Source organism: Hyperolius riggenbachi, chromosome 2 (genome assembly GCF_040937935.1).
Source record: "Hyperolius riggenbachi isolate aHypRig1 chromosome 2, aHypRig1.pri, whole genome shotgun sequence".
Classification (NCBI taxonomy): Eukaryota; Metazoa; Chordata; class Amphibia; order Anura; family Hyperoliidae; genus Hyperolius; species Hyperolius riggenbachi.
The window spans coordinates 28,839,499-28,865,579 of record NC_090647.1 but is presented as its reverse complement, the minus strand read 5'-3'; the positions used below and the strand labels follow the sequence as shown (position 1 = coordinate 28,865,579).

Here is a 26,081-nt window from a genome sequence, read left to right as displayed (position 1 = left end):
GATGGGACAGACTGGATGGGACAGACTGGGCAGGACAGACTGGACAGGACAGACTGGACAGGACAGACTGGACGGGACAGACTGGATGGGACAGACTGGACGGGACAGACTGGATGGGACAGACTGGAAGGGACAGACTGCACGGGACAGACTAGACGGGACAGACTGGACAGGACAGACTGGGCAGGACAGACTGAATGGAACAGACTGGGCACGACAGACTGGATGGGACAGACTGGACGGGACAGACTGGACGGGACAGACTAGATGGGACAGACTGAATGGGACAGACTGGGCAGGACAGACTGGACAGGACAGACTGGACGGGACAGACTGGACAGGACAGACTGGGCGGGACAGACTGGGCAGGACAGACTGGATGGGACAGACTGGGCAGGACAGACTGGATGGGACAGACTGGATGGGACAGACTGGGCAGGACAGACTGGGCAGGACAGACTGGGCAGGACAGGCTGGATGGGACAGACTGGGCAGGACAGGCTGGATGGGACAGACTGGGCAGGACAGACTGGGCAGGACAGACTGGATGGGACAGACTGGATGGGACAGACTGAACAGAACAGACTGGACAGGACAGACTGGATGGAACAGACTGGACAGGACAGACTGGATGGGACAGGGACTGACAGGACTCACTGGACATGGCTGAACTGATAGGGATGTACTGACAGTGTTGGACTGGCATGACAGGGCAGAGAATGGCGTGAACACAACAGAACTTGATGCAACAGTACCAAGCAGCAATAGATCTGGATTTAAATACCCTGACCTTCGCGCCAGTGCTGTGGCCACGCCCCTGTCACACGCACTAAGGAGCTAAGAGGCACGTGCACCTAGTGAGACGCCACCATGCCACCCGAGGATGCCGATCCCAGAAGACTGTTGGGGCGGCGTCCAACAGCAACTGAGGAGTTGCCGCTGGATTCCAGGAGTGGTAAGTGTGACATTTGCAGTGTGTTGTCTTTCAGATGCTCGAGATCGGCATGTAGTGACAGATTATTGGGTGGGGCTGGGGAAGACCTGGCATTCATGCTACACAGTTCTCTAAAGGTCAGAGCTCCCATAAGCATGCTGACCATTGGCATGTGTGTGAAACTGCCATTATTGCTCATTTTAGCAAGGGTTTATGGGAAATATATGATAAAAACACACGAAAAGCAGTTTATGTAATTTGTGCATTTTTTTAGACTTTAATAGTTTTGTACAGATAAAACATATTATTCTATAAATGCAATATTCCGAGAAGATTATCTGGGCAAACAGGAAAAAAAACTAAAAAAAAACTGAAAACACTGAAATTAGAAAAGTAGGACATTAATGAATTAGAGTCTAAGTTTCTGCCCCAAAAGCAGGTGTTGTAAAATGAGATTTTACAAGGTTCAAAATTAAAACAGAGCAAGGTTTATACATAAAAGAACATCTGCATGCTGCAGACTCTCGCATGGCTGCATCCACCCGCCATCTCCTCTTATACACTTCTGCATATCTCCGAGCGGAAGTGATACGTAGCCCCATCGCATCTAGAGATGAGCGTAATGACTTAATTACGATTTCGTGAAATTTCTCGTAATTAGTGTAATTACGATTATGGCTGTAAGTACATAATCGTAATGAAGAAGGATTTCGCGAAATTCCGCGTAAGCGTAATTTTCGCATTACAGTGGGTATCGTGAAGTTACGTTTGCCTTGCATGCAACCGTTTGTAAGCGTAGTTACATAACGTAATTTCGCGATAGTTCATATTACTGTAAGCGTTAATTTTCGCGTCGTTTTCGCGTTATGGTGGGTATCGCGAAATTACGTTTGCCTTGCATGCAAACGTTTGTAAGCGTAGTGTACACCCTTGAATTGCGCATGCTTAGTTTTTACATTATTTAACGCGAAAAAGCGTTTATATGCGAAAATTTGTTAGCGTTCATCTGACTACCGCTGATTCGCTTCTGATTGGCTAATGCGAACAAGTAATTTTTTATAGCTAACAAGTAATTACGAAATTCGCGAAATTATGAAGAAATGCGAAATTACGTTATGGTTTAACGCGAAATTACGTTATGGCTTAACGCGAAATTACGTTATGAACGAAACGCAAAATTACGCGTTGAAAATTACGCTTACGGTATTTTCAATCACGATTTTAATGGCAATTACGCTACCATAATTTCGCATCGTAATAGCAAATTTCGCATGCGTAATTATAGTAACGCAAAATTTCGAAAATTTCGGCTCAACCCTAATCGCATCCCTTCGGCAGCGCACAGTGCACAGCAGCGCACAGTGAGTAACTTCGGCACCGTCAGAAGACGGAACTGAAGTTACTTTTAAAACATAATAATGGAAGCCGAATTATTTCATTCCCCCACTATCCATGACGGCCTGGAGGGGGAATAGTAATTAATACAGCCGGGACTTGTGCAGCAGCAGGATCAGCCATATACCGGCTGATCCTGACCGCCCAAGTCTCCAGCGCCGCTCTCTCTCGTACGCCTTTAAGCCACCACTAAGCAAGAAAATACTAAAAATAGTTTTCACAGTACTTTTTCACCTGCTTTTTCACTCTTTCAGTTGCAAAGTGCTGAAAAGGTATTTTTAGGAGAAGATAAAAAAAGTGTCTACTAGAAAATTTTCAGGGTAGTAACGTATCATGACAGCAGCTATTCCATAAAAAAATTGAGTAGCTTCCACTTGACACCTGTGCTAATCAGATCACTCAAATGTTAATTGTTTAAGCAAAAAGGCTATGCTGTGACCAACATGTCTAGGCAACCATGATACAACAAAATGACAAATGGAGTAAGCACATGGCCCGGCCTGGTATATGAGTGATATCTCTGCAGGTCAGGACAGTGTTCCTTTGCTTCCAGATATATGCTTGGTGTGATTTGACTTCTTAAAACAGAAGGTACTTGCGATAATTCAGCTTCAAGTGAACATCTGGTTACCCACAATACACCGCTACTGAATATGCAAATTATCTCCTTATGCCTCTGTAGCCAGGTTTGCATCCAGAACTGCTGGTGTACAGCATAGAGCCATATCAATACCTGCCATGTACTGAGGAGTTCAACACACACAAGCAATAGAACACAGAGCAGTACATGCATCCAGCTACATTTAAGTGGTCAGCAGGTGCTCGTCAGCCAATCAGGATGCACTGTCATACACCCTTTACCTGCCATACCACATCTAGCAGCCATTAGCATTCAGGTGGGAGGCTTCAGTTGGACGCCATCGGGTTTTCTGGATGTGAGAGGTCCAGGCCCACCTGCACTCCCCTCCAGGTATCGCATGCTGGCCTTGGGGCCCCGGCCAGTGAGAGAGGTCCGGAGCCCCTGGCCATTGTGCGAACCAATCGTGTGTTTTTAATCGTTTTCTTTCAGCTCTAGGACATGGCAGACAGGTGAGCGGTTAGGGAGGGACCCCTGTGGGAGGGATGCCTGCACGGGGCGGTCCTGCTAGCGACTACATTCTTGCGATGGCATCCAACTGAAGCCTCCCACCTAAATGCTAATGGCTGCTAGATGTGGTATGGCAGGTAAAGGGTGTATGACAGTGCATCCTGATTGGCTGACGAGCACCTGCTGACCACTTAAATGTAGCTGGATGCATGTACTGCTGTGTTATATTGCTTGTGTGTGTTGAATTTAGCATTCAGTATGGAGGCAGTGTTGGTGGGTTTTCTGGATGTGAGAGGTCCAGAGCCTGGGTGTGAGAGGTCCAGGCCCACCTGCACCACCCTCCAGGTATCGCATGCTGGCCTTGGGGCCCCGGCCAGTGAGAGAGGTCCGGGGCCCCTGGCCATCGTGCGAACCAATCATGTGTTTTTAAATGTACTGAGGAAGACCAAAAGTTCGAAACAGGCTGTCTACATGTGGGATGGATGTGGCTCTGTAAAATTTTAAGCTATAGGCTTGCTATACACCAGCAGTTCTGTATGCAAGCCTGGCTACAGGGGCATAAAGAGATAATTTGCATATTCAGTAGTGGTGCATTGTGGGTAACAACAAATGTTGACTTGAAGCTGGATTATCGCAAGTACCTTTTGTTTTAAGAAGGCAAATCCCACCAAGCATTGCTTTCTAGTTGGAGGGCTATTCTGTCTCTTTTAGTCCCCTGTACTTCCGAGTGGTTTGGGTCACCCCAAGCTCCTTGGTTAGTCTGTCTTCCAGAAGAATGGACACTTTTGAGGATGGGGAAATTTGAACAACCATCCTAAAATGGGGAAAATGAGATGGAGTGTTCAACAACATTCCTTATCAATATACTAATGGCCTCAATTCACTAAGCTTAACTCCTATCTTTAATAACTCTTCTGAGCTCTTTTACAGTTATCACCATGATGATATAATTGTGATAACTGTAAAACAGCTCGGAAGAGTTATTAAAGACAGGATAAGGTTAGTGAATCGAGGCTAATGTTGTCTTACCTTGGCTAGTTTGCCTACATATTTTAGAGTTAGACACATCCCTTCAGCCCCACACTTAAAAATCTCATCTGCATAGTAGAACCAAATGCCTACAGTTTGACAAAAATAAGCCAATTTCCTTTACTTACAAGACGCTTTATTGTAACTGAGCCTTGTCATTAGAGGTAATATATTTCATCATTTAGCTCTTTGTGTGTTTTGAACATAACCATTTTGAATGAAGAATGATTTGATGATCTTGCGACTCTTCAAATGCTTCCCTGAAAAGTTTCAAGACTTTTATTTTCAGTGCGCGAGTCCTTATACCGTATATCAGTGGGTTCAAGAGTGGTGGAAATACCACGGGCATTATAGACATTGTAATATGAACGCCAAGGGAAAGTTGAATATCACCCAATCGGTACCTGATAACAATGAAGAAAACCCCAATTAAAAAGACGGCGAAGTTGATTAGGTGTGTCACTAGTGTGTGGAAGGCCTTCTGACGGGACTCTTTTGAGAGTTTTAAACAGGTGAGAAAAATCTTTAAGTAGGAAAATACAGTGACTACGATGGTGACAGTAAGATAGGTGGTCATTATTGTGCCTGTGAAGAATCTATTGGCAGTGGAGTCAACACAAGACAGGGTAACAATAGACATATTTTCACAAAATATATTGTTAATTTTGTCTCCACAAAGTGGAAGAATCCATATGAGAAAGAGGAGGATGGCATCGAGCGTAAAGTTGACTACCCAGCAGCCAGCAAGGATCTTTATAACCTTCTCATTTGTCATCAAAGTCTTATAGTGTAGAGGATGACACACGGCCAAATACCGGTCACAGGCCATGACGGTGAAAGTGCACATTTCATAAACGCCAAACAAACCCATGGTCAATCCTTGAACAATACAGAGAGCATGAGAGATGGTCTTTGTTAAGGAGATCAGGTCAATTATTAATTTTGGAAGGATGGCGGAAGAGCCAAAGAGTCCGTTGAGGACCAGGTTTCCGATGAGAATGTACATGGGTTCATGGAGGCTTTGTTCAGTGACCACCACATATACAATAACAGTGCTTAAAGTCATAACGAAGAAATAAACAATACCTGCTAAGGCACAGCATAAATATCTTAGTCCTTCCATCTCTGCAAGTCCTAAGAGCACCAGAGTGCTGATGTTGGTTGTGCTCACCATGTTACTAATCTTTGGGTTGAAATAGCAATTCAAATTTCTAAATAGTGAAAGCAGAAAGTTCTCTCCAGGAATTCAGCTTCCATGATGGGTAACCAGTTGGCATGATGGTCCAGTAGGTATGAACACTAGTTGTAACACTCTCACCTTGATGCTCTAGGTTCTCAGGTTAAAATCTTGAGTGCTGAGGAAGATGCCATCTCACTAAGATTATAAATGCAAAAGTTTGGATGTTTAGATGTTTGTTACTCAATCACGCAACAATGGCTGAACGGATTTGAATGAAATTTGGCACACACATAGTACATTACCAGGAATAACATATAGGATACTTTTTATCTGCATAACCAAAAAGTGGGCAGAGAACAATACAAATTTCACTGAAGAAATGTAAACTGCAGCCATTATTAGACTGTAAATGGTAGGGTTCTTAAACTTTGCACAGTTGGTCACAGGGTGACCAGGATTAATATTCAGAAATGTGGGTGGAGCCTACAAAAGCCAATCAAAATTCACCTATTGATTTTCAAGGGAAATATGTAATTGATGCCATTCATGCACTGTTAATGGCACAAGTGTCAAACATGGTTTAGTTGGTCATTGGGTGACTGGGGTTCAAATTCAGGAAAGGGGTGGAGCCAGAGACAGCCAATCAGATTTGTTTAATTTCAATGGGAAAATACAAATTATTGATGCTAAGGACCCCAAAGCTCACAGACTTGGTCATTAAGTGTTTGTGTGTTAGGGTTAGAAATAGTGGGCAGAGCCAACAACAGCCAAATACATACCTGGGCAATGCCAGGTCATCAGCTAGTTGCTATATAAATAGATAATAATAAAATTGTAGGCTAGCGGTATTAAACTATGAATGTGGTAGATATTTGATTGTGGGCTCCTCAGAGGACAGTCAGTGATATGACTCTGTACACTTGTAACTGTAACACTTTAACACTTTTGCTTTGTAAAGCGCTGCAGAATATGTTGGCGCTATATAAATAAAAAATAATAATAATAATATCCTTGTAGTCTGTAAAGTGTGAAAGATATCAGGGCTACCTGTATATACATACATAATAATAATATAGTAGGACATTAGACTATAACTATGGTAGGATTAGATCTGTGGACAGTCAGTGACATGACTATGTACTCTGTAATGTGCTGCAGAAGATGTCAGTGCTATATAAATACATAATAATAATATGGTAGGACATTAGACTATGACTATGGTAGGATTAGAGTGTGAGCTCCTCTGAGGACAGTCAGTGACATGACTATGTACTCTGTAAAGTGCTGCAGAAGAGGTCAGTGCTGTATAAATACATAATAATAATATGGTAGGACATTACACTATGACTATGGTGGGATTAGATTGTGAGCTCCTCTGAGGACAGTCAGTGACATGACTATGTACTCTGTAATGTGCTGCAGAAGATTTCACTGCTATATAAATACATAATAATATTATAGTAGGACAGTAACGGGTTCCCGACAGCTGCTACGCATATCTACGCCCCTGTGTACGTTACTTCAGCACTAGGGGTGTAGATTCATATTTGTTTGTTTACCTCGCCGTTCCCGATCGCTGTTCCCCTGCCATTCGTTTCCATCACAACCGTGCTGCTCATTGATCGGTGAGTGGGAACAGATCGTTCCCAAACCCGATCACAGTGCCTGTGATGAATGAAAGCCGACATCAGCGAAATGCCAGCATTTATTAACAAAGTGAAAGTAAACAGATATACTTACTACCTCCTTTCTGCTGTTTACAGTGCAAGGGAACAAAGTGTGGCGGCACCTTTTCTTTTTTTTTTTTTAAAACAGGTTTTGTTGAGTTTGCTCATATTAACCTCCCTGGCGGTACAATAAATCCGCCAGGGGGCAGTGCAGCACTTTTAATTTTATTTTAAAGCATGTAGCTAGCCTAGCGCTAGCTACATGCTTCCCCCCTCCCTTCGCTATCCCTCCCACCCCTCCAATCGCCGCCGGTGCTTTTACCCTGCAGGGAATCCCATTCTGAACGGGATTCCCTGTATGGGCTTCCCCGTCGTCACAGCGACGATCGCGATGACGTCATCGATGTCGTGACGTCAGCAGGTGTTCCGATCCACCCCTCAGCGCTGCCTGGCGCTATTTGGCCAGGCAGCGAAAGGGGTCTGGGGGGGGGGCGCGGCGGATAGCAGCGGCGATCGTTATGGACATACAGCTAGCAAAGTGCTAGCTGCGTGTAGCAAAAAAAAAAATTATGTAAATCAGCCCAGCAGGGCCTGAGCGGCACCCTCCGGCGGCTTACCCCGTGTCACACACGGGGTTACCGCCAAGGAGGTTAAGGCATAAAAAACAATAGTTAGCAATATCAGAAAGATACAAAAGAGACAAACTATATATTTTTTTCACCTCCCTTAACCCCCTAACCCTCCCCCCCTGAGTCACTTCTGAGAACACTTCTCCTATAATCTATAACTGACCAGTTTTAGGGATTAGTGTCTGGAAGGTACTTTAAATGTACCTGGAGCAGTCCAGATAGAAAGAGTAAACAAAATCGGCACTAGTCGCTGATGGCAAACAGGTGGGGGTTGGTGGTTAGTCTGATGTGCCTCCGGACGGTTAGATTCAACAAATCACCAGGGAAGTAAAAAGAAGAATCCGGGCACCATCAACTGCGATCCCCACACTTTATTTCATCCCCACAGATAAACAGATACAGGTGTAGAGGGCTGATCTGACAGCCGTTTCGCAAGCAAACACGTCTGCTTCCTCAGAGACAACAAGCCCCTCGTGAAATGACACATTATATACAATAGTACCAAACATAATTGCAAGGAGTAGAGGCGGCGCCCAGAGAGAGGGGGCTGGTTTACTCACCGTACTGTCATATCAGCTGATTACCGGGCATGTATCCATCCGATAGTTTGCCCCGAGCCTCCGGCGCGCACTGCAGATTAGCTCCGCCCCTTTCGGGGCAGGTACATCCGGGAGTTTCCTCCAATCTGAGCCACTCGCGTCACTCGCGTAGTGACCTCATTCTGCGTGCAACCACCGGGGGTATCAACCAGCTTACCTCCGCGTTCCATCCAGCTAGTTGCCTGGGGGATGCGTACATGACGTCGGCGGTCCCCACCTCCTCCTGCAGACAGAGAAAAAAGACACGGACATAAATATACTGAATAAATCCTTACAAAAGCAGTGTATAAATACATAACAAACACATCATTAGCATATAAGGACAAGCCTAAAAGGGAACCTTCGCGGACCTTCGCGGAAGGTTCGGTTCGCCGAAAAGTTCGCGAACCGCAATAGACTTCAATGGGGATGCGAACTTTGAAAAATAAAAAAAATTATGCTGGCCACAAAAGTGATGGAAAAGATGTTTCAAGGGGTCTAACACCTGGAGGGGGGCATGGCGGAGTGGGATACATGCCAAAAGTCCCGGGGAAAAATCTGGATGTGACGCAAAGCAGCGTTTTAAGGGCAGAAATCACATTGAATGCTAAATTGCAGGCCTAACATGCTTTCAAACATCTTACATGTGTATACATCAATCAGGGAGTGTAATTAGAGTTCTGCTTCACACTGACACACCAAACTCACTGTGTAACGCACCGCAAACAGCTGTTTGCATTGTGACGGCCATGCTGGACTGGTGCGCACTGTGGCGAGAGTGTAGGCAGTGGCGGTTTTCACGCCCATATGGTGGCCGGGCTGTGGTAGCTCAATGATAGAACAACAGTGACTGTCCAGCTGATCAAATTTGGTCTGTCCACAATGAAGCAACGACCTTATTATCTTCTTGTATGTAGGTAGGCATAGGTAGGTGTCCCAGTAGTTAGCTAGGCATAGGTAGGTGTCCTAGTAGTTAGCTAGGCATAGGTAGGAGTCCCAGTATAGGTAGGTAGGCATAGGTAGAAATCCCAGTATAGGTAGGTAGGCATAGGTAGGTGCCTCAGTAGTTAGCTAGACATAGGTAGGAGACCCAGTAGTTAGCTAGGCATAGGTAGGAGACCCAGTATAGGTAGGTAGGCATAGGTAGGTCCCCTAGTATAGGTAGGTAGGTATCCCCGTATAGGTAAGTAGGTGCCCCAGTAGTTAGGTAGGCATAGGTAGGTGTCCCAGTATAGATAGTTAGGCAGGGCCTGGCTGGCACAGTAATAACAATTACTAAGGTCCAGCTGCAACAGATAGGGCTGTATAATTCAGTGAGCAACACACACAAAAAAAAAACACACATCAGGAAAACATTAGAGCTCTCAAAAGAGCTATTGAGGGGTGCTATTTTAGCAATAACAATCAGCCAGGAGCAAGCCAAGAGCCTAACTAATCTTTCCCTAGGAGAACAAGTCTGCAGCAGCTGTCCCTAGTCTGTCTAGCAGGCACACGAGTGAGTGTAAAGGCCGGACCCTGCCTTATATAAGGGGGGGTGGGGCTCCAGGGCTTAGTGTAGCCTGAATGGCTACAATGTGCCTGCTGACTATGATGCAGAGGGTCAAAGTTGACCCTCATAGTGCATTATGGGGCTAATCGAACTTCCGCAAAAGTTCGCTTGGTCCAGGCGAACGCGAACCCCCAAAGTTCGCCTGGAACCGTTCGCCGGCGAACCGTTCGCTACATCTCTAATCTGCAGTGCATAAATTTACCGATATTAAAGGTGACTCCACCCACACATATCGATTTCCCCGGAATGAACTGGCTACAGTGAGTACAATTATGGCATTTAAAATTGCCCCTTGGTCTCAACTGTTCCTGCCAGTTCCGTTCTCGTGGGACCCGAAACTCGCAACGCACCACCGTATCACCGATCGTACGAGCTCGTCTGAACGAAATCAGTGGTCTGTCACCCAGGGCCGATCCCAGACCAGGACTCTCCCTCAAGTCAGACCAATTTTTGAGAATACTAGACCTTATTCTCTCTGACATCGGGGAAAAATCAAATACAAAGGGGGCAACCTGTTTAGTGGTCCTAGATACAGAAAAGCCTCTTTTTACACCTTTTTTATTTTTAAGTAGCTGTAAACGTTGAAGTCCATTGGCTCTATTATATGCTTGAATCAAAAGGGGTAGCGGGTAACCTCTAGCCAGCAGTCTATAACCTAATTCCCTGCTCTGTACCTCAAAATCCTCTTGCCTAGAGTTATTCCTTTTAAGTCTCAAAAATTGACTATAGGGAATAGAGTCGAGAACATGGCGTGGGTGATAACTTGAATAATGGAGTATGGAATTAGTTGCTGTTGTCTTTCTAAACCCCCTACTCAACAGCCTATCCCCCTCCGGGTAGATTACCAGATCCAGAAACTCTAAGTATATTTATGTCCGTGTCTTTTTTCTCTGTCTGCAGGAGGAGGTGGGGACCGCCGACGTCATGTACGCGTCCCCCAGGCAACTAGCTGGGTGGAACACGGAAGTAAGCTGGTTGATACCCCTGGTGGCTGCACGCAGAATGAGGTCACTACGTGAGTGACGCGAGTGGCTCAGATTGGAGGAAACTCCCGGATGTACCTGCCCCGAAAGGGGCGGAGCTAATCTGCAGTGCGCGCCGGAGGCTCGGGGCAAACTATCGGATGGATACATGCCCGGTAATCAGCTGATATGACAGTACGGTGAGTAAACCAGCCCCCTCTCTCTGGGCGCCGCCTCTACTCCTTGCAATTATGTTTGGTACTATTGTATATAATGTGTCATTTCACGAGGGGCTTGTTGTCTCTGAGGATGCAGGCGTGTTTGCTTGCGAAACGGCTGTCAGATCAGCCCTCTACACCTGTATCTGTTTATCTGTGGGGATGAAATAAAGTGTGGTGATCGCAGTTGATGGTGCCCGGATTCTTTTTTTTACTTCCCTGGTGATTTGTTGAATCTAACCGTCCGGAGGCACATCAGACTAACCACCAACCCCCACCTGTTTGCCATCAGCGACTAGTGCCGATTTTGTTTACTCTTTCTATCTGGTTTGCATACATTTATTCCGGAATCAGAGCACAGATGCAGAACCCTGGGACATCTAAGGAGGAAAGACCTGGAACGTCTGCAATTGAGACTTCAACAGGTATCACCATTGTCCAGGAAGGGAGGAGTGATTGGCAAACATTTTTGACAGATACAGTGCAAGGATCAGCGTCAAGTAAGGCGCTGGCTGTGAAGGTGGTGGAACAGAAAGTACGTAAACTGTCCGAGAAAGAGGTTCAACTATTCTAGACAGTAGCCACTTTGAAACGTTATGATGACAAACAAATTGCGGCTAGAGGTTTCAGGAAATATAGTGAGGCCATAGAATATCAAGATGATCAGGACTTCATGAAGCTTTGGCAAGCTCAACAACTTGATAACGCTTTGAAATTACAGAAAAATAGTTCTTAATAGGAGTGAAGTGGAGTATAACAAACTTGTGACGGAATTGGAGGAATCCAAGAATGAACTGAGCCAATTTACTTCACCAGAGCTCTACAAGGAGACCTTATCCAAAATTGATTCTCGTATAGGATCTCTGCAAAACAATATTAAGGAAAGGAAGCTAAGAAAATTTAGAAGGGACCAGGACGACTTCAGTAAGGGTCATATCTTTGATTGGGGACAACCACAACATACAGCAAGGAAAAGACCAGTAGGGAATAAAGGAGGCCAAAGAAAGAGCCACGGCTACTGGACAACAGAGTCAGGATCTGATACTAGCCCGGAAAGAGGAAATAAAAAACCATCTAAAACGCCTGAGAAACCAACAACACCACAAGAATGTGCTGGGGCCCCTTTAGGAGGCGAATCCGCCGAGGAAGGCGACACTCCAAGAAGGAAAATGGACAAGAGAGTGAGATGGCAACAAAGAACCCCTGGTAGGAGATATTGGAGAAAGAAGTAGAGGGTAACTACAGGGAGGATGACCTCCAAATTATTAACATCTCAGGGGTTCCTCTACTTAATGGTTGTGAATCTCTACTCAAGAAAGGTTTGAACTTTGCCCCCAAGTGTGATTTGATAGGTTTGCATTTGAGGTTGACTGGTTTAAGGCGGTTCGCAAACTGAACATCACCTCTATTTTTAATACTAACACTTCAAGCGAAAAGCATATGGACAAGGTTGTACCGGTGGCTGGAGGCCTGGGAGAATTGGGATTTATCCCGAACCCCGTAGACCTTCAAGCATTGGAGGATTTGAATTCCCTCTGGAGAGAATCTAATGGGGATGAAATGGACATCCACATGGAGTCACTAGAGGAGGAGAAACCACAATTTATTCCCTGTAAATCTACCAAAGCCTTTTTATCCACCCCTGGGTCTAAAATTGATCAATTTGACATTAAAGTCAGGAATGACCTTAAAGCCCTGATTTACCCACAGGCCAGTAATAACCTCACGCCAGTTGAATTAAGAGCCCTGAATTGGCTTAAAAGACACCCTCAACTGATTTTTAAAGAAGGCGGACAAGGGGGGCAACCTGGTGGTCATGTCCAAGGAAGGCTATATGAGGGAGGCTCTGAGGCAGTTGGAGGGACCGGATGGGTTCTATGTTAAATTGAATAGGGATCCCACTTTTCAATATAGGAGAAACCTACAGGGTCTCCTACACAGGGGGGTCGAGCAGGGATGGCTCTCCCGAAAATTGGGGGAAGGACTTTTACCGGATTATCCTAAGAAACCTGTCTGGTATTTTCTCCCTAAGGTACACAAAAATCTTGAGAACCCACCCGGCCGTCCAATTGTCTCTGCACGAGGGTCAGTCACAGAACCCCTGTCAAGGTACCTTGATTATTTGTTGAGACCATTTCTAATTAAAATTCCTTCCTATTTAGTGGACACCTTGGCAGTACTGAGATGGCTGCCTGAAGTGAAATGGAGGGACGAGTACCATCTCACATCGATTGATGTTGAAAGCCTGTATACACGGATCCCCCAGGACAAAGGAGTCGAGGTGCTGGTGGGTTTCCTCGCGGACCAGGGTAAAGACGTCGATTGGGCTAGGTACGTGGGGGATTGTCTCTCCTACGTCCTTGGCCACAATGCTTTCCTTTTTAATGGTTAAATCAATAACGGTATGCACACCTTCACAATAGCACATGTACATATAATACAGGAGGGTGCTCAGTAAATTAACCAGACCTAAAACTAGGTCTTACAGAATCCTAATAAAGAAAAATAACTGGCACACCACACAGTTGTAATGCTGAATTCGTAAATATATTGTAAGCATGAAAGTCAAGTGCAAAAAGTGGGCTTATCAAACAATCAATGAGTAGCCCAAATAGTGGCACAATGTATAACACAATATACAATACAGGCAATTACAGCAAAAGGGATCAGGAGACAATCCAATGCATGTGAACAGACAGCTGCCTAAATACAGCAATGAATCTCAATAGCAGATGTCAGCCCAACGGCAGACCACAATAGAGCACAAAAGACAGCGTAATGGCAAAGACATGGATTGTACAGTTTGCATAATAAATTACCCTGACAGCGCTGTTTCGCAGAATAGCTTTATCAAAGGGTAGAGTTAGGGTCCCCAAGGAGTGGGGACCCTAACTCTACCCTTTGATAAAGCTATTCTGCGAAACAGCGCTGTCAGGGTAATTCATTGCTGTATTTAGGCAGCTGTCTGTTCACATGCATTGGATTGTCTCCTGATCCCTTTTGCTGTAATTGCCTGTATTGTATATTGTGTTATACATTGTGCCACTATTTGGGCTACTCATTGATTGTTTGATAAGCCCACTTTTTGCACTTGACTTTCATGCTTACAATATATTTACGAATTCAGCATTACAACTGTGTGGTGTGCCAGTTATTTTTCTTTATTAGGTTCCTTTTTAATGGTGCCTGGTACAGGCAGGCCTCTGGCATGGCGATGGGGACCCCTGTGGCCCCCACCTTTGCTAATATCTTTCTGGGGGTTTGGGAAAATAAGTACATCCTTACTGATGATAATCCCTACCGCCACGCCATCGTCTCCTGGTCCAGGTACATGGACAACGTCCTCCTGGTCTGGCGGGGCAGCCAAACCCAGTTCCTGGAATTCGTGGACTGGCTTTGTTTTAATGACCTCAATATGAGATTTACAGGCGTATGGGGGGGGGGGGGGAAATCTCTAGAGTTTCTGGATCTGGTAATCTACCCGGAGGGGGATAGGCTGTTGAGTAGGGGGTTTAGAAAGACAACAGCAACTAATTCCATACTCCATTATTCAAGTTATCACCCACGCCATGTTCTCAACTCTATTCCCTATAGTTAATTTTTGAGACTTAAAAGGAATAACTCTAGGCAAGAGGATTTTGAGGTACAGAGCAGGGAATTAGGTTATAGACTGCTGGCTAGAGGTTACCCGCTACCCCTTTTGATGCAAGCATATAATAGAGCCGATGGACTTCAACGTTTACAGCTACTTAAAAATAAAAAAGGTGTAAAAAGAAGCTTTTCTGTATCTAGGACCACTAAACAGGTTGCCCCCTTTGTATTTGATTTTTCCCCGATGTCAGAGAGAATAAGGTCTAGTATTCTCAAAAATTGGTCTGACCTGAGGGAGAGTCCTGGTCTGGGATCGGCCCTGGGTGACAGACCACTGATTTCGTTCAGACGAGCTCGTACGATCGGTGATACGGTGGTGCGTTGCGAGTTTCGGGTCCCACGAGAACGGAACTGGCTGGAACAGTTGAGACCAAAGGGCAATTTTAAATGCCATAATTGTACTGACTATAGCAGTTCATTCCGGGGAAATCGATATGTGTGGGTGGAGTCACCTTTAATATCGGTGAATTTATGCACTGCAGATCAAAATTTGTAGTGTATGTGGTGGTCTGTCCCTGCGGCCGTTTCTACATTGGGGAAACTACACGACAAATGTGTACCCGCTTTCAGGAACATTATCATTCCATCGAAACCGGTAAGGGTGCTACAAGACTTATTGCCCATGTTAGGGAGTCCCATGGCAGTAATGCCAATGTTCTGAGGTTCTGTGCCCTAAAATTGGTGGATATCCCTCATAGAGGTGGGGACAGGGAAAGGAATCTTTGTAGAGAGGAGGCAAAATTGATATCAATTACAGATGCTTGTGGCAATCTGGGATTGAATGAACGTAATGAGCTGCACTGCTTTTTGGAAAAATACTAGTCTCATAGACCTCGGTTTTAGGTATGGGGCTGGACTGATCTTCTCCTGATTTCTGATGTCTAATGTATATATACCCCTTTATTTCTATATTTGTATAGTTATATGTTCTAGTTAGGAGTTAGTAGTGTTTCTTGCCTCCAACTTTTACTTTTAATTTACCGAAGGGATTGGTCAGCGAAGCTTCCTAGAGATCTGTGAGTCTATGGTACTCCTGCTGGTGGCTGGCCCGCTTCTTCCTCTGCAATTGCTTAACTTAAATTGAAATATGAGATGTTGAGAAAATTATTATTTTTTTAACTTTTCCCTTTTAGGCTTGTCCTTATATGCTAATGATGTGTTTGTTATGTATTTATACACTGCTTTTGTAAGGATTTATTCAGTATATTTATGTACGTGTCTTTTTTCTCTGTCTGCAGGAGGAGGTGGGGACTGCCGACGTCATGTACGCGTCCCCCAGGCAACTAGCTGGGTGGAACACGGAAGTAAGCTGGTTGATACCCCTGGTGGCTGCACGCAGAATGAGGTCACTACGCGAGTGACGCGAGTGGCTCAGATTGGAGGAAACTCCCGGATGTACCTGCCCCGAAAGGGGCGGAGCTAATCTGCAGTGCGCGCCGGAGGCTCGGGGCAAACTATCGGATGGATACATGCCCGGTAATCAGCTGATATGACGGTACGCTAAGTAAACCAGCCCCCTCTCTCTGGGCGCCGCCTCTACTCCTTGCAATTATGTTTGGTACTATTGTATATAATGTGTCATTTCACGAGGGGCTTGTTGTCTCTGAGGAAGCAGACGTGTTTGCTTGCGAAACGGCTGTCAGATCAGCACTCTACACCTGTATCTGTTTATCTGTGGGGATGAAATTAAGTGTGTGGATCGCAGTTGATGGTGCCCGGATTCTTCTTTTTACTTCCCTGGTGATTACCTAGAGCAGTGATGGCTAACCTTGGCACTCCAGCTGTGACAAAACTACAAATCCCATCATGCCTCTGCCTCCCCGAGTTATGTTTAGAGCCATCAGAGTATTGCAATGCCTCATGGGACTTGTAGTGCCACCACAGCTGGAGTTCCAAGGTTAGCCATCACTGACCTAGAGTTCCCCCTATGTCTTCCAAGCAGTACCAGGAAGTGTACAAAGTCTCTCATCAGAGCCTCAATCTGTTGTGATGTAAACTGATGTGTGGCGGCATCTTGTGGTCAAAAAGTAAAAATGCACCCACATACCTTTTTATATATAGAAATACATAAAAAATTGTTAATTTTTAACCCCTTACGCCCGTACTCTATAGTTACCAAAAAAAAAACACTTGCAAAAAGATAAAATAAAAAATACACCATTTAGGAAAAAAAATACATAGTTACCTTATGGACTTTTTAATATGTGGGTATTTTACAGGGTTTTTTTGCAAATAAAGGCTCATAATTATTGTATAGTAAAAAATAATATAGAAAATCACTAAACAGAAAAAAATTACACATTTATTTCCAGATAAAATATTATTGCCATACATTGTACCAGGGACACAATTTAAACGTGGTAATAAGTGGGACAAATAAGCGAATAAAACCTGTGGGTTTTATCTATCGTAGCACATTTTATTTTATAACTTCAATGGCTGAAAATTGAGAAATAACGTTTTTTTTTTCGTAGTATTCCCTTTAAAATGCATATATAGTAAAATACTTAATAGGAAAAAGTACCACCCCCCAAAAAATGGGAGGAGCGTGATGTGAAAATTGCTCTGCTTGCTTTAAGGGAAAAAAAAACCTGTGGTTGGAAAGTGGTAAAGCTTTGACTATGGTAGAGATTAGATTGTGAGCTCCTCAGCTAACAGTCAATGACATGACCAGAAGCGTCACTAGGGTTGGTGTCACCCGATGCAGAAACTCATGGTGTCACCCCCTCCTACCTCATGAACCTCCAAACTTCACCAGGTAGTAACGTTGTTTGTTATAGGGGGGTGTTAAAATGTTCACCATGTGGCCCTGGTGGCCTCTGAACTCAGTTATAAGCTCAACAAGGAGCAGCCAGAAGGGAGTAGAGCAGGAGAGAGAAGTCTATCAGACAGTAGCCTGGTCAGTATTTACATAGCCTTCTCCACTCTCCCTTAGCCTGGAGCTTGGTGTCACCCCCTCTGCTGCTGACACCTGGTGCGGTTCGCACCTACCGCACCCCCCTAGTGACGCTACTGGACATGACTATGGACTCTGTAGTGCTGCTAAAGATGTGAGTGTTACATACAGTAAATACCTAATAATTATATGGTAGGCCAGGGCATTAGGCTTTGACTATGGTAGGACTAGATTATGAGCTGCTCTGAAGCATACATGCAAAAAGGGCATCTGGAAAAAAGGGCGCGGATATAGACAACATTTTAAGATATTAATATCTATAACAATTTTTTATGGTTTCTAAATCATAATCTAAAATCAAGTATGCATATGTTGAAATAATGGTAATTAAATTGTAAAGTGTTGTCTATAACCATAAATTGATATTTACACTTGTATGAAGCATAAGACAGAAATTGTAAATATTACAGATATTTTTACTGTAACTATACCTAATCCTACTTTCACACAGAACCCTACCTGTAGTTATCCTTTAGAGCTAGTCCACACTAGGTCCGGAAACGTATCCGTGGCTGTGTTTTTCAGCCCTGATGAAAGCCCTGATGAGTCCCGGATAGTATACTAATGTTAAAAATAGCAGGCGTCCTCACCCAAGAAAAAAACGGATCCATCTGCGTTTGCAGGGACCCGTTTTCAAAACCTGAACGGAAGGACTGGAATTGCTGCATTTTTACGGACCACGGATACACGGATGGGTAGTGAAAAGCAATGAGAAAGCGCATCTCCATCTCCACCACAGGCAAAATAACACCAAAAAGTGATGAGAAAACGGATAGCCTGAACTTTATTATTGACCCAAAAAATCCTCCCACTACCTTCCTAATGATAGAGACGTTTTCTGTCCGTTTTTTGGGCTAAAAAACTGAACGGAAACTGATGCAAAACTGATGCAAAATTGATGCACTTTTTATGAAAACTGATCAGTTTGCGGTCTGGTGGTACTTCCCCTGATCTTCCCCTGATCCCGGACTGCAGTGTCTGTCCTGCAACCGTGCCTAGTGTGGACCTAGCCTTACCCTTAGACCTCTCCTGGTGGTGCCTAACCCTAAGACCCCTGTGGTGGTGCCTAACCCTAAGACCCCTGTGGTGGTGCTTAACCCTAAAAATCCACCTACTTCACTGCAAATAACATGAATATAAAAAGCTACATATTTCTAATAGTATAAAATGCCTTACAATAATGTACACATTAAAAAAATCATAAAATAACGGTAATATAAAAAACAGTATATTAGATTTTAAATGTGAAAACTATAATTTACGCATTGTAATTCTGAAAACATATTTTAAAATGCTAAAATAAGTTCAAACGATAGCCAAAATGAATTTCTAAATGATATTTGTTAGAAAATGTATTTTGTAAACAAAAAATTTGATTACACGGTCCCGGGAAAAATCTCTTTAACGGGCGTCCTAATTTTTTCTTTGGCGCCCAATAGCCGATATTTTGCATTGGAGCCCTTTTGTCCATTAGCCATACGGGCCCTTTTTTCCTGTTTCCTGTTCCCGTCAGTGACATGAGTATGCACTCTGTAAAGTGCTGCAGAAGATGTCACTGCTATATAAATACATAATAATAATAATATGGTAGGACATTACACTATGCTCTCATAATTTCTCGTCTGGACTACTGCAACGTACTACTTTGTGGACTACCGTCTAACAAACTGGCCCCGCTCCAGTCAGTACTGAACTCAGCTGCTCGTCTCATTCATCTCTCTTCTCGATCTTCCTCTGCCGACCCTCTTTGCCAAGCTCTTCACTGGCTCCCAATTAACCAGAGGATTTAGTTCAAACTCCTAACCCTAACCTACAAAGCTCTCCACGATCTCTCTCCCCGGTACATATCCTCATTAATCTCCAGATACAAACCCAATCGCAATCTCAGATCGGCACATGATCTTCTGTTGTCCTCCTCTAGAGTCAACTCCTCACATTCACGTTTACAAGACTTCGCACGCGCTTCACCCCTCCTCTGGAATGCCCTCCCACAACACATCCGTCACTCGCCAACCTTTGTTACCTTTAAACGCTCTCTAAAAACTCACTTGTTCTGACAAGCATATGCTCTACCTTAGGCCGCTTCCCTTTGTACTAAGACCAAATTGCACTCCTACTAGGTGTCCTAAAACACACAGCCTCTATATATTTGCTGCATGCTACCCCTCCTCTTGTTTCCCCCCATTCCCTTTAGATTGTAAGCTCGCAAGAGCAGGGCTCTCTCCCCCTTTTGTGTCTTGGTAACCATTATACATTTTATTCATCATGTTAATTTTATCACTGTCATTACCAATTCTATAATTTGTATTTTGTATCATTCTTAGTATTTTGTCACTAATTATGTATCTTGTATATCAGTGTACACCATTGTCTGTATTATTATGTACCCCATGTTTGTTTCTTACTTTGTACAGCGCCACGGAATATGTTGGCGCTTTATAAATCAATAATAATAATAATAATAATAATAATAATATGACTATGGTAGGGATTAGATTGTGAGCTCCTCTGAGGACAGTCAGTGACATGAACTATGTACTATGTAAAGTGCTGCAGAAGATGTCAGTGCTATGTAAATACATAATAATAATATGGTAGGACATTAGACTATTACTATGGTAAGATTACTGTAGAATCTGAGCTCCTCTGGGGACAGTCAGTGACATGACAATGTACTCTATAATGTGCTGCAGAAGATGTCACTGCTATATACATACATACTGTAATAATAATATGGTAGGACATTAAACTATGACTATGGTAGGATTAGAGTGTGCGCTCCTCTGAGGACAGTCAGTGACATGACTCTGTACTCTGTACAGTGCTGCAGAAGATGTCAGTGCTATATAAATTCACAATAATAATATGGTAGGACATTAGACTATGACTATGGTAGGGATTAGACTGTGAGCTCCTCTGAGGACAGTCAGTGACATGCATATGTACTCTATAAACTGCTGCAGACGATGTCACTGCTATATAAACACATAATAATAATAAAGGACATTAGACTAATACTATGGGGTAGTGACTAGATTGTGAGCTCCTCTGAAGTACATAATTACATGAATTTTTCAATGTACTCTGTAAAGCATTGCAGAAAAAAATCAGTGTTATGTACAAACATAATATTAATATATGTGGAGGATGCCATATTCATTTTCCTTTTATTATTATTATTTAGTATTTATATAGCGCCAACATCTTACGCAGCGCTGTACAGTGTATATTGTCTTGTCACTAACTGTCCCTCAAAGGAGCTCACAATCTAATCTCTACTATAGTCATGTGTATGTATGTATCATGTAGTGTATGCATTGTAGTCTAAGGCCAATTTAGGGGGAAGCCAATTAACTTATCTGTATGTTTTTGGGATGTGGGAGGAAACCGGAGTGCCCGGAGAAACCCCACGCAGACACGGGGAGAACATACAAACTCCTTGCAGATAGTACCCTGGCTGGGATTCCAACCTGGGACCCAGCGCTGCAAGGCAAGAGCACTAACCACTACGCCACCGTGCTGCCTTTAAACAATATCAGTTGCTTGGCTGTCCTGTTGATCTTCTGCCTCTAATGCCTGGAACACAACATGCAATTTCCCGTCAGATTGATCGAACAGACAGATTCTATATAGATTTTATATAGAAGTGTTTAAAAAATTGTTCAGAAAAGCAATCGGTAATCAGATTGGACCTGTTGGAAATGATTCGTGGTTCAAACACTATTGCCTACAACAGCAGGAGCAGGAAGACATTAGCAGGACCCCAGGCAACTGGTAGGGCTCGTTCACCCCTAGGGTGTTTTGCATTTTTTTTGAGCGCTAGCGATTTACAAAAAACACCCTAAAATCGCTAGTGCAATGAATCCTTATAGGATAGTTCATATCCGAGCATTTCGCCTGCTTTCCGCTCAGCAAAGCGCTGCATGTACCATTTTTATGGCGATTTTGCTACAATGGAAGGTATAGGAAAAGCGCAAAACGCTCACAAAAAGGCTTTGTTTGCGCTTTTAAGAATAAATACATTGTATTGATTATTTTCCGGGTCACAGAGTTCACTTCCTGACTTGCGTCAGGAAGTGAAAAAATAGAATCGCTCTGCAAAAGCACTTTGAAAAGCGCTGTACACAAAATCGTAGCGTGCACTGGAGCGCCGGGAGGGGGGAAATCACAAAATCTCAAAAACGCTGGCATTTGCGGTTTTAATTTTAGGGGGGGAACAAAGCTGTATTGTTTAAAAGGAAATAAATATGGCCTATCTGGGGCATATGTGTTCTCATGAGAACAGCACACACATCGTGGTACAACATCACTTTCATGAAAATACATACTGTAATTATGCAAAAATGGGCATTCTGATGCAAAAACTATTTCAAAAGGAAAGTGCTGTAGATGATTTGTGTCTCTGAGTGAGGAGGAGAGACTACGGCAGAGGCTCAGCAGTCTGTCCCCCAGGAGAGGTACATCCTGGTGTCAGGGAAAGAGATGACAAGGACATAACATGTAACACACATGGTACCTGTCACTCCAGTATCCCAGCATGCATCTCACAGACTTATCCTCCCGCTCTGCATTTATATGCTTACATTATACCCCAGAGGAGGCTGATCCTCTGCACAGAGAATGAACAGGAGAATAAATTAGAGAATGCATATTCTGGCGTCAAGGGAAAAATCTACACCAGTATCACTTTAGCTAATTTGTAAATCAAACAATCAATGACCCTCTCCATTCAGACACTCACAACAAGCTGGGACTCTATTAATGATAAAAATAACTTTGCTATTAACTGCTAAATTCAGCGCAAATTTTAGCAAAATTACGCAAACATTATATGCAAATTACGCAAAATTACGAATTGATTACACAAAATTGACTGAATGCCCAAATTGTAATTATGTATGGCTGTAATTGTGAAAATGCTTGGGAAACTTGGGAAAAGAGTTATTATAATTATCAGATGAAAATCATCACTACTCTGGGGAAGTGGTGAATACTGACGCGGTTCTGTGGGGGGACATCTTGGGCACCCCACAATAGATCCGTGGCACGTGCTATGGATCTTTGGTGCTAGCGGCGCTCCTGCCAGCCATTGTGATTGAATAGCACTGCTTCTTCAGTAGGTAGTGCTGTTACTTATCGAGTTTGATAGGAAGTGTGGGTTGGTGGCTCTTGGTTTATGGTTGCTTTAGGTCTACTGGTTACAGGGCTGGTTCTCTCATGAAGCAAGGTGAAACACTTGCATCAGGCGCAGAGATTACAGGAGCGGAATATTTGTGCTGTGTTTACACTAACAGCATGCAATGAGAGTAAGAGGAGAAGAGAGACAAAAGTGTAACGATCGGTGTAACACAGAGAGGGTCTGATTACCGGTGATCTGCAGTATCACCGAGAATACAGATATATACCCGATTATTGATGATCTGCAGTATCACCGATAATCAGATATATCTCTAACCTCTGGACACCTGAGTGATAAGAGTGTTTTGGTACAACAGTAATACTTTGAGGATCACACCTGGAAGACAGGTGCAAGAGCAGATAGGAATACTGCTCGGCAACTGGTTCCTTCCGTAGTCTGGACTCTCCACGGGGAGGAGTCAGACTGACAGTTGGAAGGACAGAACGTGAGTGACACCAATGGAGAAGTGTCACTGACAGATCTGCGAGCTATCTCCTAACAGGAGAGATAGTTCTCGAGGTCGGACAAGCCAAGTCGTAAACACACGGACAGATAAGGTACAGAGACAGGAGGCAGGTGCAGAATCCAGAGACTAGCCGAGGTTTGGCAACAGAGTATCAGAATGAGAAAGGTACAAAATCAGAGATCAGAAGAATGGTCAGGAAAGCAGAAGGTCATAACAATTAATCAACAATGCCTAAGCTAAGGTGTGAATTCCTTGGCCATCAACACCTTAGAAACTGATCTAGAATATAATACAGATAATAACAGACTTCCTAGACTAAGGTGTGAGATCCTTGGCCATCAACACCTTGGAAACTGTCTAATAACACAGATACTGACAAGGTCTGAGTGCTACCACGTAGTGATCACAACGCTAGACACCAGAGAAAGGACCAGCACCCAGTATATATACACCAGCGCTCACTAGCGCCTCCCCTAAGTGCTGGACCAATGGAAGTTGCTGAAATTGTCAGCTGACCGGCTTGGTCAGCTGACTCCCTTCTGCCTGTCATAAAGGCCCTGCCTCTCTGCGCGTGCGCACGTCCTCCTGAGCCAGTGTGGACTATCAGTCCCAGCCACACCAGACATGTGTTGTAATGTGTCAGCCTGTTCAAGCGCGGGGGCAGCCGCACCGCCAACCGAGCATGCGGCGGTTTCCCCGCGCTCAGCCACTGTGTAAGTAGTAGGCCTATGCGTACTGACTGCCGCATCGGACGCGGACTCCGCCGCCGTGACCGCTGGGCATGCGGCGGTTTCTCCGCGTTCCGTCCCGCTAGTGGATGCGTGCCTAAACACTCCAGATGCCATGCTAGACGCGGAATCAGCCGCCTCACTCTGAGTATTTGCGGCGGCTCTTCCGCGTTTTCTCACAGTACCCCCCCCCCTGAGGAGTGGACTCCGGACAACTCCTACCGGGTTTCTCAGGATACAAAGCGTGGAATTCCTTTCTCAATTTGTCCGCGTGCATGTGACATTCAGGTACCCATGTTCTTTCCTCTATACCATACCCTTTCCAGTGAACTAGATACTGTACTGAGTTCTGTACCAACCGTGAGTCTAAAATCTTTTCTACTTCGTACTCAGGTTGGTCATCTACCATCACAGGAGGAGGAGGAGTGGGACCCACATGGACTGCTGGCTTAAGCAGGGACACATGAAAAGATCTAACCCCACGCATGCTGGCAGGAAGATCAATTGCATAAGAAACATTGTTGATCTTCCTGGTAACTGGAAAAGGACCCACAAACCTGGGACCCAACTTGGGCGAGGGTTGTTTCAGGGCCAAATGACGGGTGGACACCCAGACCAAATCTCCTGGTTGGAACTTCCACTCTAAAGAACGTCTCTTGTCAGCTTGACCTTTCTGACTTTGAAAAGCTTTTTCCAAATTATTCTTTACAATCCCCCAATTATCCTTAAATGATTTTTGCTATGCCTCCAGAGCTGGAAACAGAGTGTAAGCTACTGGCAATGGGGAGAACTTGAGTAACTTCCCAGTAACCACCTGAAATGGAGAAAACGCAACATAACATCTTAAAAATTGTTCCAATGACTGATTCACTCGCTCAGTCTGACAATTGGTCTGTGGGTGGTAGCCCGATGAAAATGACAGTTCCATGCCCATTTGACGACAAAATGCCCTCCAAAATCTGGAAATAAATTGAACTCCCCGATCTGACACTATGTTTTCCGGAATACCATGTAGTCGGAAAACGTGGATGATGAAAAGATCGGTCAGTTCCTGGGCCGAGGGGAGTCCTTTCAAGGGCACAAAATGGGCCATTTTACTGAAACGGTCAACTACCACCCAAATGACCAACATGCCCTCAGACTTTGGAAATTCCCCCACAAAATCCATGGACAAGTGGGTCCACGGGAGGGTTTACTTTTTGCACATACTGCACACTCTCTTACATACTCCTTGCAGTCTGTTGCCAATGAAGGCCACCAAGCACACCTAGCGACTAGGTCCTGTGTTCTGGAGGCCCCAGGATGTCCAGCATTCTTGTGCGAGTGGAACATCTGCAATATTTGAAGGCGAAAAGGCAGTGGCACAAACATAACCCCCTGAGGCTTTCCCTCAGGAACATCCTGTTGGAAAGGGCTTAAAGTTTCCCTCCAATCTTTCCAAGCTTCTGTGGCTGCCAACACAACTTTCTGTGGAATAATAGTCTCAGGATCTGAGGGCTGTGCTGTCTCTGGCTCAAAGCATCTGGACAGGGCGTCTGCCTTAGCGTTTTTACTACCAGGAGTGTACGTAATTTTAAACCTAAATCTCGAGAAAAATAATGACCATCGAGCCTGACGGGGGCTCAATCTCTTAGCCCCCTCAATGTATTCCAAATTTTTGTGATCTGTGTAAACAGTAATAGTATGTTCTGCCCCTTCTAGCCAATGACGCCACTCTTCAAAGGCCAATTTAATGGCTAGAAGTTCCCTGTTACCTATATCGTAGTTTTTCTCTGCTGGTGAAAACCTACGAGAGAAATAGGCGCACGGGTGCAATCTGCCCTGTAACCCAGAGCGCTGAGACAGCACAGCCCCTACTCCAACCTCTGAGGTG

General features: G+C 44.3%; 1 protein-coding gene across 1 annotated transcript; it reads right to left on the bottom strand.

The window, feature by feature from the left end:
- Positions 1–4,626: 4,626 nt before the first annotated feature.
- Positions 4,627–5,619, bottom strand: LOC137544723 (olfactory receptor 4B13-like). The gene has a single exon (XM_068265816.1). It carries the CDS (start codon positions 5,617–5,619, stop codon positions 4,627–4,629), a length of 993 nt encoding a protein of 330 aa, XP_068121917.1.
- Positions 5,620–26,081: the final 20,462 nt, after the last annotated feature.